This window comes from Elephantulus edwardii, unplaced genomic scaffold (genome assembly GCF_000299155.1).
Source record: "Elephantulus edwardii isolate Elephantulus edwardi_28Jun2011 unplaced genomic scaffold, EleEdw1.0 scaffold00216, whole genome shotgun sequence".
Classification (NCBI taxonomy): domain Eukaryota; kingdom Metazoa; phylum Chordata; class Mammalia; order Macroscelidea; family Macroscelididae; genus Elephantulus; species Elephantulus edwardii.
Genome location: NW_006399966.1, coordinates 2,147,352 through 2,162,198, shown reverse-complemented (window position 1 = coordinate 2,162,198; position 14,847 = coordinate 2,147,352). Strand labels below are relative to the sequence as shown.

The following is a 14,847-nucleotide window of genomic DNA, read 5'->3' as shown; positions in this document are numbered from 1 at the left end:
GACAGGACAGGACAGGACAGGACAGTGTTTCATTCTGCTGCTAGAACCAACTCAAAGCCGCTCAACATATGTTGAGATCTTAATCCCTGGTATCTGTGAACGTGACCTTCTTTGGAAGCAGGGTCTTTGCAGGTGCAGTCAGGCTAAGACAGGTTCGTACGGGACTGGGTGTACAGTGTGACTGATGTCCTTATGATAAAGGAGAAGAACGTCTATGGTGATGGAGGCAGAGATTGGCATGATGCGTCTACAAGTCAAGGTTTGCCAAGGGTTGCTAGCAGCCTCTGGAAGCAGGAAGGGTTAGGGGAAGAACCTTTCTTAAAACTTTCAAGGAGAGTTTGGCCCAGCCAGCATTCTGATTTGAGAACTTCCAGGATATAAAACTATGAAAAAATAAATGTCTAATGTTTTAAGTCCCCCAGTTTGTGGTACTTTGGTACGGCAATTCTAAGAAATAAATATATTACTGAATCCTACCAGTTTCTGTTAAGTCTCTGCCCAGTCGTGGTGACCCCAGGTGTGCCAGGTACCTCTGGATAGACTTGAACTGCCAATCTTTCTGTTAGCAGCCAAGTGCTTTAACCATTTCCATCACCGAGGGATTCTGAAAACAGTCTGTTTCTGCATTTCATCTACCCTAGGTGTAAAATGGGGAGCATGACGGTCCCCCCTGCTTTCTGTAGCTTGGTGTCCCCTGCCAGGGGCCCAGTGGGGCCTGGCACAGTCATTTCAGCTGGTGTTGAAATTAGGTCATGACATTGTCTTTCCTTTGCAGATTTGATTGTTGAGGCTTGGCTCTTGGATGCGTGGGGAGGTTTGCCGCTGAGGATTAGATTTGGTTTGGGATCTTGAGGCTGCATTCCTTGGCTGGTGAGTGAGTCTCAGGTTCTGCCAGCTTGAGACTCTCAGTCTATGTGGCTAGCTGCTGTCTAGTGGATTTCAAGAGTTCCATAGGGATTTCAAGGCTGTGGTCTTCCTGGAGCATAAAGCATTGCCTTACAACAAGCCTCTGAGTGTATTCAAACTGCCAACATTTTGTGTGAGCACTTAATTCTTCGGCCACCCATGGATCCTGTTAGCTCTACTACCAAAACCCCAAACCGACTGCCTTGAGTCATTTCTGACTCATGGCAACCCTCCATCGTCAGTTTTCTGAGGAATGGCCAGTGGATTCGAACCACTGACCTTTTGTTTATGGGCTAACATGTAACATATTCTACTAGCTGTTGGAAAATGGAAGGACTCATGGAATCTTGAAAAGCAGGTTTGTGAAAAATGGTTCTGTTGTTTGGGCTAATGATGGAGGAGGAATAAACAGAAGAGTCTCAAGGTTCTCAGTTCCAAAAACCACTTTGATTGGTTTGATTTCAGATCCAGTTTGGCAGCGATACTGGCCTCTGACATCATCTGAGAAGCAAAGAAAGCAGTGGGCTTTCCTCTGGAAAATGACTCTTACTACATAGTACCATTACACGTAATGATAGGATCTTCATGATCCAGGAAGCCCTGGTGGTACAGTGGGAAGCAATCAGCTACTAACCAAAAGGTCAACAGTTCGGACTCATTGTCTACTCTTCAGGAGAAAAATGTGACAATGTGGTGATTTCACAGAGGACTTCATTTCCATGACAATGGGTCATGGACCCTCCCATCCCCCATTTGTATGTTTATGGACCCAGATCAAGAATTCCTGAGAAGAAAATAGGTCACTTCGCAGATAGAAAACTAAAGGATGTGTAGTGAGCACTAGTGAGGTGATGAGTGTCTTGGAAAAAGAAGTAAATCTGTAGCTGTCACATTGACTCTGACTCACGAACACTCATGCATTTCCGAGCACTGATGCATGATGCATCAAGTTTTCTGGGCTGTAATATTGATGAAAACCCATCACCTGCCCTTTGTTCCACTGCCTTGCTGGGCGAGTTAAAACTACCAAGCTTTAGGTGAGTAGCTGAGGGCAAACCATTTTTGGCCACCCAGGGACCTGGTAATGAACGAATATGGGGAGGAAATGCACAAGGAACCTCATGACGTTTCCTGAAGTGTGATTTAGGAACAAGCCAGAATTGACAAACATTTCCACAGATCAAGACATGGTGATGGCAGAAATCCTGACACAGAGCCGACCTTTGCTGAAAGGAAAGGTTGCTCAGGAATTTTAAGAAGCATTTTGCTTCTATTGGTGGAAAATCACTTGATGCATCATCAAATCTCAAAAGGAGACACAAGTGTCAGGCAGGGCCACCAAGGGCAGACACGCCTACGGCCCCATAGCTTTTGCTTTGGTTTTCTGATGAAGTTTGATTTGCTGTCCTCAGCTGCAAAGCCAAAGGCATTAAGATTCACAGTTAAGAACTCCAGCCTGGGTATTTGCCATTTAATCATTGGATCTTGGGTGATAAGTGTGTTGTGGTTTGATGGTTTTAATCAAGACTAGCCCATGGACTGCCTCTGAATAGGGTGCTTTGGGCGGGGGGTGGGGGAGTGGGGGGGGGTCCTGTTGAAGGGGAAGCTTGGTTACTTTGCTTTCAAATGCCAGAAAAGAGACCATTACTGGGGAGCCCTTGGAGCTGGCTCTTGGGGACGGCATCAGATGAAGTGGGCAGGACCGAGGAAGCACAGAGAAGTTTGTATGCAGAGATGCAGGAAGGATTCAGAGTGTTGGAGAAATGCTAAGTGATTCAATGAGAATAGAACATGATGTGTATTCAGGGAGGGTCTGAAAGACCAAAGCACAGAGTGTGGCTTAAGGATTAGATGGCTCCCATAGAAGGTCAGCCAGCGGGGTTTTTGGAAAAGAGTGTTACTGGTTTCTTTAATATGCCTGCGACTGAGCTGATGCTGGGGGCTTAAACTGGGGTATTTGTGTACACACTGGGAGGTGGAAGAAGATGCAAGGGCCAGGTGAGAAGCTGGGAGGAGGCATTCTGAATCCTCTCCAGGGGCGTCTGGGGGTTCCAAGGAGCTGACCCTCTCTTGACACAGCGAGCAGCAGGACCTGGCCCTGGCCGCATATTGGCTACAGAGCTGAACAGGGCAGCTGTCCAGGGGGAGGACATGTGGCCCTCAAGTCAGCTAGCAATGCCACCAGCTGGCCTGGTAGCTGCTGCTTCTCTCTGTCTCTGTGTTTTCATTTGGAATTGAGCTACTTCTCCATCTCTCTGGGAACTGTGAGGTTTAATTACTGATTAATAAAGTGTTGGAAGTTCCTTGGGACCAGAGAGATGAATGAGTTTCTTATAATCATTCCTGAGTTCCATTTGCCAGAGTGGCTGAGGCCGGGGCACAGGATGAGGCGCAGCTGTGGGAGGCCCCGGAGTAAGAGGGCAGGGACCCTGGGACACAAATGCAGAGACACATGGGTGGCGATGGAGAGCCGTGGGTTAACCACAGTGCTTCACCAGGGGTCACCTCTGTTACCTGCCAGCAGGCGGCTCCAGACTTTTCTGGGCAGAGGAGCCAAAGGAAGGAAGGCAAAGAGGCTGGATGAGGGGACCCCAGATGACAGAGGGTCTAGGAAGAGACTGGATGAATAGTTTTACAGAGAGGAAACGGGAAGCTACTGACTAGAGTGGGTCACAGCAGCAGCCTAACCAGGCCCTTGTCTCCTTGCGCCCACAGGCCCTCCTCCTCCTGGGGCTGAACTCTGTCTCCGCCTCCCTCCAGGACCAGCACTGCAAGAGCTTTTCACTGGCTGGCAACTTCTCTGGTGAGCATCCCTCCCTGTCCTGCAAGATGCCAGCTGCACCCTGTCATCTCTGGCCCCGCCTCCCACACGTAGTCACGCCCCGTTCTGTGCCACGCCCCTCTATGCCACGCCTCCACCTCAGGCCACTCCTCCTACCTCCACCCCGCCCCACCTCCAGGTTCTACACTATGAGCTCGCTCTGAAGCAGGACGTTTGCAGTTAATGTTAAGTGCTGTGGAGTAGATTTCAAGGGTTTTAAGAGGGACCCCATGAAACAGAGTAAGACTACCTCATAAGCGTTTTCTAGACTATAATCTTTACAGCAGCAGATTATCAGGTCTTTCTCCTACGGGGCCACAAGTGTGTTAAAACCTTATTTTCAGTTTGTAATTGAGCCCTAATTGTTGCACCCCTAGAGCTCCTGAAAGCGAGAATTGTTATGTGCCGTCGAGTTGCCTGCGACTCATGGCGACCCTGTGTACAACAGCCCATACCCTGCTTTATCCTGTGCCAATCTTATTGTCTCTGACACCCCTACCCCCTTAACCCAGTCACGGAATCAATCCATCTCATCGAGGGTCTTCCTCTCTTGCACTTTCCCTCCACCCTCCCAAGCATGATGTCCCTCTTCAAGGACTGGTCTTGCCTTGCACATGCCCAGAGTATGTCAGACGGAGCTTCAGAATCCTTGCCTCCAAGGAGCAGCCTGGTTTCACCTTCTCCATGACGAACTTGTTTGTTCTCCTAGCAGCCCATGATATATTCAATACTCTTCTCCAGCACCACAGATCAAAGGCATCAATTCTCCTGTCATCCCTAGTCATTGTCCAGCTTTCTGATGCATAGCAAGTGATTCAAAGGCCATGACCTGGAAAGCAGGAATAGCAGAGAGTAAATGGCCTTGCCCTCCTGAGGGATGGAGGGGTTACTGAGGGGGGAAAGCGGTGCTCAGGAAGATTCTGAAGTCAGATGTGTTGGGTGACTCACATCTGGGGGACTCTGGAGGCTTAACCTTTGGTTTGCTTTATTTTCCTTTTCAAGTCTCTCCTTAATTCAGCCCGACTCATTGATTGAACACCAACTTTGTGGCAGGTCTTTGGAGACCAGAAGGACTCGTAGTTTGGTGTGAAAGTCAAGCCCACAAGTCTGTGTACTGCAGGACAGAGTACGAGAAGTCTGCTAGTGGAGAAACAGGAGCAGGAGGCATAGATTGGCTCAGACAGGGCAGTCAGGAGGGAGGATTGCCACAACTCAGCCACCTCCAGCCGGCTACCCCTTCACCAGGAGGAGCTGCAAGGACACAGAGGAGCACTGGACTTAGACAGGACCAACTGAGTTTCCCAGTGGCCTCTGAGCAAATTCAGCAATGCTTCCTAGTTGAAGGGCCAGGGGAGTGGAGATTAGTGATCACAGAGGGGAAGCATGCCCTTAGCCTCTTTGAGCCTCAGTTTCACTTACTCACCCATAGCTGACCTAGAGGGTCTTCAGAGGCTATAAATTCTCTGGGAAATACCCCCTCTGGTATACCCAAACCACCTGCCACTAGATTGACATCATAATTCCTTACTCTCCTTTGGGAAGGGGGCCTGACCCAGTCCATGGTTTTCACAATTACTTGCTATGCATCAGAAAGCTGGGTAATGACTAGAAGAAGAATTGGTGCCTCTGATTGGTGGTGCTGGAGAAGTCTTGAACATACCATTGATCTTCAAGAAAACAAATAGGTCCACCTTGGAGGCTAGGCTTTTGAAGCTCCATCTCACATACTTTGGGCATGTGGCCAGGGGAGACCGATCCTTGGAGAAGGACATCATGCTAAGAAGGGTGGAGGGATAGAGCAGGGGAGGAAGATCCCGGGTGAGATGGATTGATACAGTGACTATGGCAATGGGGGGTTGGTGTATTGGAGTCAATGAGACAGGCTCAGGACAGGGCAGGCTTCAGAGCTGTTGTACATAGGATTGCTATGGGTCTCAGGTGACTTGGTGGCACATAACAACAACAATATACCTGCCTTGAGGATCTATTATGTGATTAAATACATACCTTTTATAACAATATTTCACAAAATGTTGAGTGATAGACCACGGCTGAGTATTACTGTTGGTGACATCAGCAGGCTTATTAAGACACTTCCTGCAGAGCTGGAGTGAGAGGATGGCATGTATTGCTAATTTTACAGTAGAGGAGACTAGGGAGGAGATTAGAATAGGAGTGGTGATAACCCAGGAAGGCTTCCTGATGGAGGAAGTTTCAGTGGTGAGAAGAGGCAGTGCTCTAAGCAAGGATTGACTGAGCAGATGACTTTGGCGGGACCGGAGGGCTGAGGAGAGAGGAACTGTAGCCTGGACAGGTCCTAGAATCCCAGAATATCCGGCTGCAAAGCAGGCTGAGCTGAACTGTGGGCAAAGTGGGGATGTTCTTGGCAAGAAGGCCCAGTTCTTTCTCACCGCTGCTGGGCCAATTCTGACTCTCAACAGCCCTCCATTGAGTTTCTAAGGCTATAAATCTTAATGGAAGAACACTGCCTATCTTTCTCCCATAGAGCTGCTCGTGGGTTCAAACCACAGGAGATACTTGACATTTTGGTTAGGAACACTGCTCGCTACAGCCTAGGGCACCAGAGCTCCTTGTGAGGACGAGGACAGGAGTTCTAATGAGATCTCCAGGACAAGGCTGGGAGCAAGGAGGACTGACGGCTCCAAGGCTGGTGTGAGCGGAAGGGCCCCACCCTCATCCCATGCACAGGGCTAGGTCAGGAGCTGTTCACTCGCTCATCGTGCTTCAGACGAGTGACATCCCAGCGCCCACATAGGTGTCTCTGTCCAGGGAGGCAACAGGCAGCAGTTCTCATATTTAGTACCATGTCCCACCTCAATCCCCTGCCATCCCAGCCTGCCTGGCTTTGTGGCACTTGACCCATCACCCCCTGCAGTGGCCTGGGATAACAAGCCATTTGTCGTCAACATCAGGACAGATAGAGAGAGTGGGGCCAAGGGGCAGGGCAGATGGATGGACCTTTGGCCAGGGCAGTTGACACAGAGCCAAGGTCTTTGGGGGGACTTCTTACCTGCCTCATGCCTGGAGCAGGGAGAGGGTGGTCCCCCAGGGCCAAGGTCCTATCATGTGGCAGGTCACAGACTTGGCAACTATAAAATTATGGCCTGAGTATGATAAAGCCACACGTAGTAAAATTATTGATGAAGGGAGTCATGAACAAATGAGAGAATTGTGTTAACCATTGAAACCATAGCCTGGTTTCATCAGTTCCCAGACTTCAGTTTAAGACAGTAAATAAAAATTTAAAATAATAAACTAAATTAAAAAATATTAATTCTTAATAATTAAATGAAATGTAAAATAATAATTAATAATTGCTAATACGAATACAATCTAGGAAGCTCTGTGGCGTAGTGGTAAGAAACTATGCTGCAATCCCAAAGGTATTCAGTTCAAATCCACCAGCTGCTCCGTGGGAGAAGGATGGGTAATCTCTTCCCGTGTGATTAAAACGCACTGGAGGATCAGCTATGAGTCAGTTCCGACTCGACGGAACACAATAAACAACAACCGTATCGTCTGGCTCATTATATTAGACCAGCGAAGAATCGACGCCTTTAAATTGTGATGCTGGTGAACACCATGAGCTGCCAAAAAAACAAATCTGTCTTAGAGGAAATGCAACCTGGGTGCTTCTTAGAGGTGAAACGTCATCTCACGTACTTTGGGTATGTTGTCAGGAGCAGACTGTCCTTAAAAAAGACATCATGGTAAGAAAAATAGAGGGCGGGAGAAATAGAGGAAGATCCTGAGCCAGACGGAATGACACCGTGACTGGAACAGTGGACGCGAGCTTCTAGAAATGGGGAGGATGGTGCAGGATAGGCATGGTTCGGATCTGGTGTCCACACGGTCACTTTAAACATCACTCTAAATGCTTTACCCTCACTCCGTCATCATCCACACAAATGATCTGGATATAGTTTTCTCCTTCTTATATAAAGAAGGCACCTGAGATGAGAGAAGCTAAATAACTTACCCAAGCACACAGTTATTAAGAAGAGGCCGAGTACTTGAACCAAATAGACTTGATTCTGGAGCCCGGGACTTTCGTATCACAGTGGCCCCCCAAGTAGTCGTGGTTCCCAGGACCCCACATGTTCCCCCATCAGCTGCCTGCCCCTGAGGTCTCCCATATGCATAGTGGGTTTCTCTACTACTCCAAATATTTCCAGATGATCTACTTTGTGCCTGGTGTCATGCAATGTCCTGGGGTCACAAAATGAAGAGCCTTTGGTCTTTGGGTCAGCAGACACCTGCCTGCTTGTCCTGGTGTGTTACACACCCCACAAAGGCATCTTCCTTCTCTGCCCGGCTCTGCCATAAGCAGTCAAACTCAAACTCTCCGCCAGGAGACCCAGCCCTGCTTGTCCATCCCAGCAGCCCAGTCCCTGCTGGGGCAGAGAGGTGTGTTTCAGAGCTGTTCCTGGGCCACCTGGCTTCTCCTCCTCTGAGCCGCCTTGGCAGAATCCCTCTTCTGGGTTCCAACCAGACAGGTGACGGGCTCCCAGCTGCAGGGCAGCTGCCCAGTACCCACCTGCCCTGTGTTTTGCTTGGAAGGGTCTGATGAGAGACCAATGTGAATGAGACAGGAGCCAGGTCCCAGTTACTCTCAGAGTTGCTGACTTCTGAGGGCTCTACTGAGCGTGTTTGGCCCCTGTGCATGATGGGAAGGGAACTGGGTAACCTACTTGGGGGAAGAAACCAGCGCCCACTCGTTAACTGGGCCATCTGCAGTGGGTTCCTCTCCGCTCATCAAAGCAGGATCCAGGCCCCGGGCTCAGCAGGGGCTTTCTGCTGCAGAAGAGCCCTGCTCCCTTCCTTTCCTTGCCTGTGGTTTGTAGTGACTTGAGCGAGTCTGACCACAGCCCCTCCCCCCCCCCCCGAACATGCGGTTGGAGTGTGGGTCCCACCATCTGTAGTAGCCACCCTCTACTGGGGTAGGGAAGAAGGAAGATGCAAATGCATTCTTTTTCTAATGCCTCACCCCTCATGAAAGCCTGTAGCGACCAGTGCTGGGCAGAGGATTGATTTTGACCCCACCTATCCACTTAGGAAAGACTTAGAGGGACCCTGTGAAGAAAGGACTGAACACTGAGTTGTAGGAAATCCCTACCTAGGATACACTTAAGCACATACCTACCTCAGATCCTCTCATTGCCAAGAACATTTTTCCATCATCTATGTACATCCCCCATTGCCAAGTTCATTTACTTGTCTGATTAAAGACAGTACTTAAAGTTGAGCAATCTCCTCTAGTGTGATTTACATCCTCAGAAGCCCCTGGAGTGTCAGTTAGGAGTTGGTTCTGACTGGACGGTGATGAGAGACAGAGAAAGCTGACTTCTAGGACCCCAGTCTTGACTAGCATCAAGGAGGAGCAATAGCACTGACCTCAAAGGACCCCTGATGGCGTAATAGTTGGAAAGTTGTGACCTTGTGTGCCAACAAGCCAATCTTTCACTCACAGTGACCCTATGGGACAGACTAGAACTGCCATGGGGATTCCCTAGGCTACAATCATTAGAGGGGGCTCTGATGACCTAGTGGGTTCAGCATTGGGCTGGTAACCAATTGGTCCACAAAGTCTACAGTTCAAATCTACCAGCTGCTATGAGAATAAAGATGAGGCAGACAGTCTATCGCTGGGAAGATTCACAGCTTTGGAAAGCTACTTAGAGTCCTCTTAATAAGAGTGGATTTGTTTGCTTTGGGTTTTTTTCTTTTTTCTTTTAGGAAACATATCACCAGATCTCTTCTCCCACTGAACCACTGGATGGACTTGAACTGCCAATCTTTCTTTTAATTATCAGGCTCTTAACTGTCAGATCACTAGGGCTCTTTCCTCGTTACTATAGTGAATACCTGATTAAAACAGTGCCTGGCAGTTTTTATCTCTTCACCCTGTTTCTCAATCTCTCCCACCAGGGAAGCCTGATTGCCTAGTGGGAAGGAGTTTTCTGTTAACTCAAAGGCATGCTGTTCCAACCCACCAGTTGCTCCACAGGAGAAAGGTATACACTCTCCTCCTGTGTGATTATTGTTGTATAATATTGAGTCAGAACCGACCCACAGCTGACCCTCTGGCAGGTTTTCAGAGGCAGTTACTCGCACGGGAGGAGATTGCCCATCCATCCTCTGGCACTGCAGAGCAGCTAGTGGATTTGAACTGCGTGCCTTTGGGATTGCAGCGCAACTTCTTACCACTAAGCCACCAGAGCCCCAAGGCAGTGATTGTTGTTGTATATCATCAAGTCAGAACTGACCTATACCTGACCCACCAGCAGTTTTCAGAGGCAGTAAATCACATGGGAGGAGACTGCTCATCTTTCTTCCTCAGAACAGCTAGTGGATTTGAACTGCATACCTTGGGATTGTAACTTAGTTCCTTACCATTAGGACGCCAGAGCTCCTTCAAAGCAGTGAATAATTGCCTCTGAAAACCCACTGGAGGGTCAGCTACGAGTCAGTTCCAAGTTGATGATACCTAACAACAACATTTTCCCCCACTGGTTAACAAATATGTGTTTGTTTGCCAAATATAAGTTTTTTCCAGGAGGGAGGGAGGGGAGATTTTGCCACCAGCTCCATTTCAGTCGCTTCACATTTCTGGTCTTGCAATCTCTTCCCGTCCCCATCCTACACCTTTCCCCCATTTTTTACTTAGACTTTCATTCTCTCCAGGATATTCTGAGCTCTTCACATAAAGGTCACAAACATATCTTCCTCTGGCGCCGCCTCCAGGCAGCCTTCCAGAACAGGACTGTTGAGATGTGGAGGAATCTGGGGGCGCATAGATGAATGGAAATAGATTTGGGCCCACTGTGGTGTGTGCGGGAAACTCTGATCTGGGTTTGATGAAAACTAATGTTCAAGTTTTAGTGTCACTGATTCCACCTTAATATCTGTGTGAATTTTAATAAATTGTCCGCTTGTTGAGAGAGCTGTGGTGGCCGAGTCTGGGAGGGGGTCATGTTGCTAAGCCGGAGGCAGCAATTCTCTGGTGGATTAAATCCAGCAGCAGCTCCGTGGGAGGAAGATGGATAATCTCCTCCCATGCGATTTGTTGTTGTTGTTGTTGTGTGCCATTGAGTCAGAACCCACCCATAGCTGACCCTCCAGCTGGTGTTCAGAGGCAGTAAATTGCATGAAAGTAGATTGCCCATCCGTCTTCCACAGAGCAGCTGGTGGAGTCAAACCACGTGCCTTTGGGATTATAGTGCAGATTCTTACATCCTTAGAAATCTGCTGGAACATCAGCTATGAGTTGGTTCCGATAGGACAGCAATGAGAAAGAGAAAGCTGACTGCTAGGGCCTCCGTCTCTGGTGGCACAAAAGCTAAATGCTCAACTGCTAACCAAAAGGTGAGTGGTTCGCACCCACCCAGCAGCTCCTAAGGGAACGACCTGGGGATTTGTGTCTGTAAGGATATCAGCCTTAGATAACCTTTGGGGTAGATCTGTCCTATCACATGGATGTTGAGTTAAAAATGGACTGCGGGGTGCACAACCACATCTACAAGGGTGTGAGACACAAATAAGGTGGTAGAGGAAGTGCAGCCAGCCAGCACAAATGCCCTGCATTCTGCCCGCTGCTCTTCCCTTCTCCTAGCCAGCTGTGGGTGAGGTCGGGCTGCGACGGTCCCTGCCCAGGGCCTGACTGGTTCTGGCTGGGGTAGGTGTCTGGTCCTGCCCTGCCCTCTATTCTTTGAGGAAGGGAATCTGGGGAACTGTCCAGGGAGGGACAGGGAAGGGAGGGAGGGAAGTTACTCCCCTGCTGGAGTGCTAGGCACCTTTCCAGGCCCTGCCACACATGACTTCCGTTTAATGCTCCCGTGCCCAGCTCTGTAGCGATCTGTGAATGGGTGAGTGTGTAAATGAATGGAAGTTCTACTGAGGAAGGTTCAGTGGGGTCATTAAATGCAGTGCCATGCATAAAGGCCCTGGCACCTGCCTGGCAGATTGCTGTTGTTGCTAGGTGCCGTCAGGTCAATTTAGAGTCGTAGCAACGCCAAAGGAGGAGTTGCGCTGTGGGGTTTCCAGGCTGCAGCGTCCCTGGAGCACATTGCCAGGCCTGACTCCCGCAGAGATGCTGGCTGGGTCCGAGCTGCCGACTTCCCGGTTAGCAGCCCAGCACTTAACCTGGCAGATAGCACCAAATAAATACTGCCCGCGCCTTAGCGACACAGAGCTGCTGTAATGGAATCAATATACTTAGAATAAAAATTGATTTAGAATGAAAAAAAGCCCAAGTTGTTGGTCCTTTTATTTATCAGCTCTCATGATCAAGTTTAACTTACTGGGAGTCAGTTTCCCCATATGCGAGACCTAGCTCGTAGCACCAGGGTACATTTTTTGTTGTTGTTACCAATTTTTTTTAATTAATTTTGGATTTCCATTCATTCATTGTTGTACTTCCCCCCCTGTCTACCCCTCCCCCTCAGTTCACTCTTCTCTTTGAAAAGTAAAAGAAAAATTCCTTCATTGGTATACAATCCCCCCGCCCTGGGTACACTCCACTATGGAGCCTTCATTCCGGACTCCAATGATAATCATAATACCCTATAGGGAGCCAATGGCAACTGAAAGAAAACACAGACAATTTAACTTTTAAGAAGGAGGTCAGAGCCCTCAACTTCTCAAGAAGAGCCCACATATCTGCTAGCTTCTCAAAGAACAAGTTAAGACAAACAGCCTTGGTTTTGAGTCCCCAAGCAAGCTCAGTGGTTCCGGGGACTAGCCCACCTCCCCACCGTGTCCAGGAACATTGTGTGAGGAGAGAATGACTTGGTCACATCAGCGCTTCCTCAGTTTGCCGAGTTTCTGCTCGTCGCGTGTGAGTGGTCTGCCGTCTTCATGTGATCATGGCACGAGTCTAAATCCCAGCACACAAGTCCCTCTCCATGGTGGTCTCTCCAACACTATGCACAAATAATAACCATGGAAATGCGGGGTGGGCGAGGACCACGTGGAATGTGAGGGAGCATTTTGGAAAAATATAAGGGATCGTGGCCTGTGATCTTATTGTTACTGTTACCCTACTACTGAGTCAATTTTAATTCTTAGGGCCCCCATGTCACATAGAAGGATAGTAGTGGAGGGTTTTCTGAGTTGAAATCATCATGGAAACAACATCAGGTCTTTGCTCTTACAGAAGAGCTAAATGGATTCAGACTTCCAGCCTTTTTGGTTATCAGCTGAACGCTTGACCATTCACACACCACAGTTCCTTATGAAATTATCACCGCCTCTCTCCCCATTGCCACATTCCATCACCCCTTCCCGATGCCCAGTCCCAGCTCAGCGTTCTCAGCATGCTCCAAGACAGATCAAACACCAGCGGCATGCCCCTGCCACATCCAGCCCCGCTCTTCTCACGCTGCCGCCACCCTCCCAACGTTGTTCATCTCTGGACTCTCCTGTGGCACAAGACTGACCCTCCCAGCTGCCTGGCCCAGCAACTCCGAGAGTCCATTAAAGCCCCAGTCCAGGCTTCTCTCCTTTTCAGTTAAACCATTTGACCTCGAGGCCTCAGCCCCTTGATCCCTGACTTACACGCATACCCTGTGAATAGAGTTTATTAGGAAAAAATAAGCCAGTTTTTGGTACAAGGCCTTCTCTACACTGCTCAGAGTCTAGCAGAAAAAGGAAGCAAGTTTAACCCAGTTTCATTCCCAGAGAAACTGGGGACAGGCTCATTTGGGGAGGAGGTAGCAGGCAACCCCAGCCAGGCTTCGGCGGCTGCTGATGCCTCACTCTGAGGAGTGCCCACCCCCACGGGTTCATAGCTCTTAGGGCTAATGCCGGGGTATGGTTCTCACCTCCTTACATCATGATAGGCCTCAGCCCCCATGGGGGAGGACCATCAAGAGGGATGATAGTTCAGTCCTCCCTGCTTGGAGCCCACATACCTCCTATCCCTCCAAGCTGTCAGTGTAGCCTCAACCTTGTCCCAACACACACACCTGCTCCACTCTAGAAAGCTCCTTAACTGAGGGCAAGTGTCTGGAAGGAGTCTTTGCCATCTCCCATGGGACCCCTGTGAGTGGTAATCGACTTGACCACTGGTTTTCTTTTCTGTACCTAGTTTGGTGGCTTATATCCTCTTCGAGCCATAGGGAGTGTCTGGCGGTGTAAATAGTTAATATTGACAGCTGCTAACTCAAGTTCAGCCAAAGTGCCTTGGAGGAAAGGCCTGGTGATCTACTTCAGAAAAATCAGCCTCTAAAGCTCCACGGAACACGGTTGTCCCCTGACTGAGCTGCCATGGTCAGAATTGCCTCAATGGGAGCTGGACTGTCTGTCTGTCTGTCTGTCTGAGTCAGAGGCCCCTTTAGTTGGAATTTTATGAAAAGCCAGTAGCCATGGACCCCACTTCTCCTTTAAATGCACGCTGGTACCAAATTTTTTATTTTGTTTTAGTGTCTCTAGAGAGAAATCTTGACGTCTCTAGCCCATGAAGACAAAACATTCCTGCTGTAGTCCAGCCACTTCCTTATGTAATAGAATGGAGGTCCAGAGAGGGGTGGGGACTTGCCTCAATTCATAGCAAATTAGCAGCAAAGCCCAGTCTGGAGTCAGGGGTCCTGACCACCCCCTGCTCCCTTCTGTGTCCGTCTCACTCCCCTCCAGATGATGTCCACCTCCCTTTTCTTCCATGGTCTCCTTCCCAGTCAGCCCTCTCCCAGGACCTAGAACAGATGCCAGTACACACAGTAGGTACTCGGTAAATGCAATTGTCAGGCCGGCTGGAAACTGGGCCACTCTATTTAGCTGAAAGGGCAGGGTAGTTGGGTTTGGTTCCAGGGACATGAGACAGAGCTGGGGCAGGTGGATGAGGGAGCACCTGCCATGTGAAGTCTCAGAGCTCCAGTCTGTCACCAAGGGAAGGGCTGGGAGAGTGTCCTCAGGCTGCAGAGCACGGGCCTTCAAGCACGTCTCCCTTCCTCTAAGTACCAAGGCCTTAGCTTTTAACACTATCTCAAGCCAGCTCTTCTTTCTCCTGTGCTCTGGAATCCATACTGGCTCCCTGGTGCGGCAGCATCAAATTCTGATCCCTGCCTCTCGTGCCTCCCTGGTCTCCCTTGCCTAGGACGAGC

At 49.3% G+C, this 14,847-nt stretch overlaps 1 protein-coding gene across 3 annotated transcripts in view; it reads left to right on the top strand.

Annotated features, from left to right (window-relative positions):
• CRHR1 (corticotropin releasing hormone receptor 1) overlaps positions 1-14,847 on the top strand; it is a 58,887-nt gene that overhangs the window by 19,786 nt on the left and 24,254 nt on the right. For all 3 annotated transcript variants that reach the window (XM_006897813.1, XM_006897812.1, XM_006897811.1), the window contains exon 2: positions 3,622-3,709. In XM_006897813.1, the coding sequence (XP_006897875.1) occupies positions 3,622-3,709 (88 nt within the window). The remainder of the gene's footprint in view (positions 1-3,621; positions 3,710-14,847) is intronic.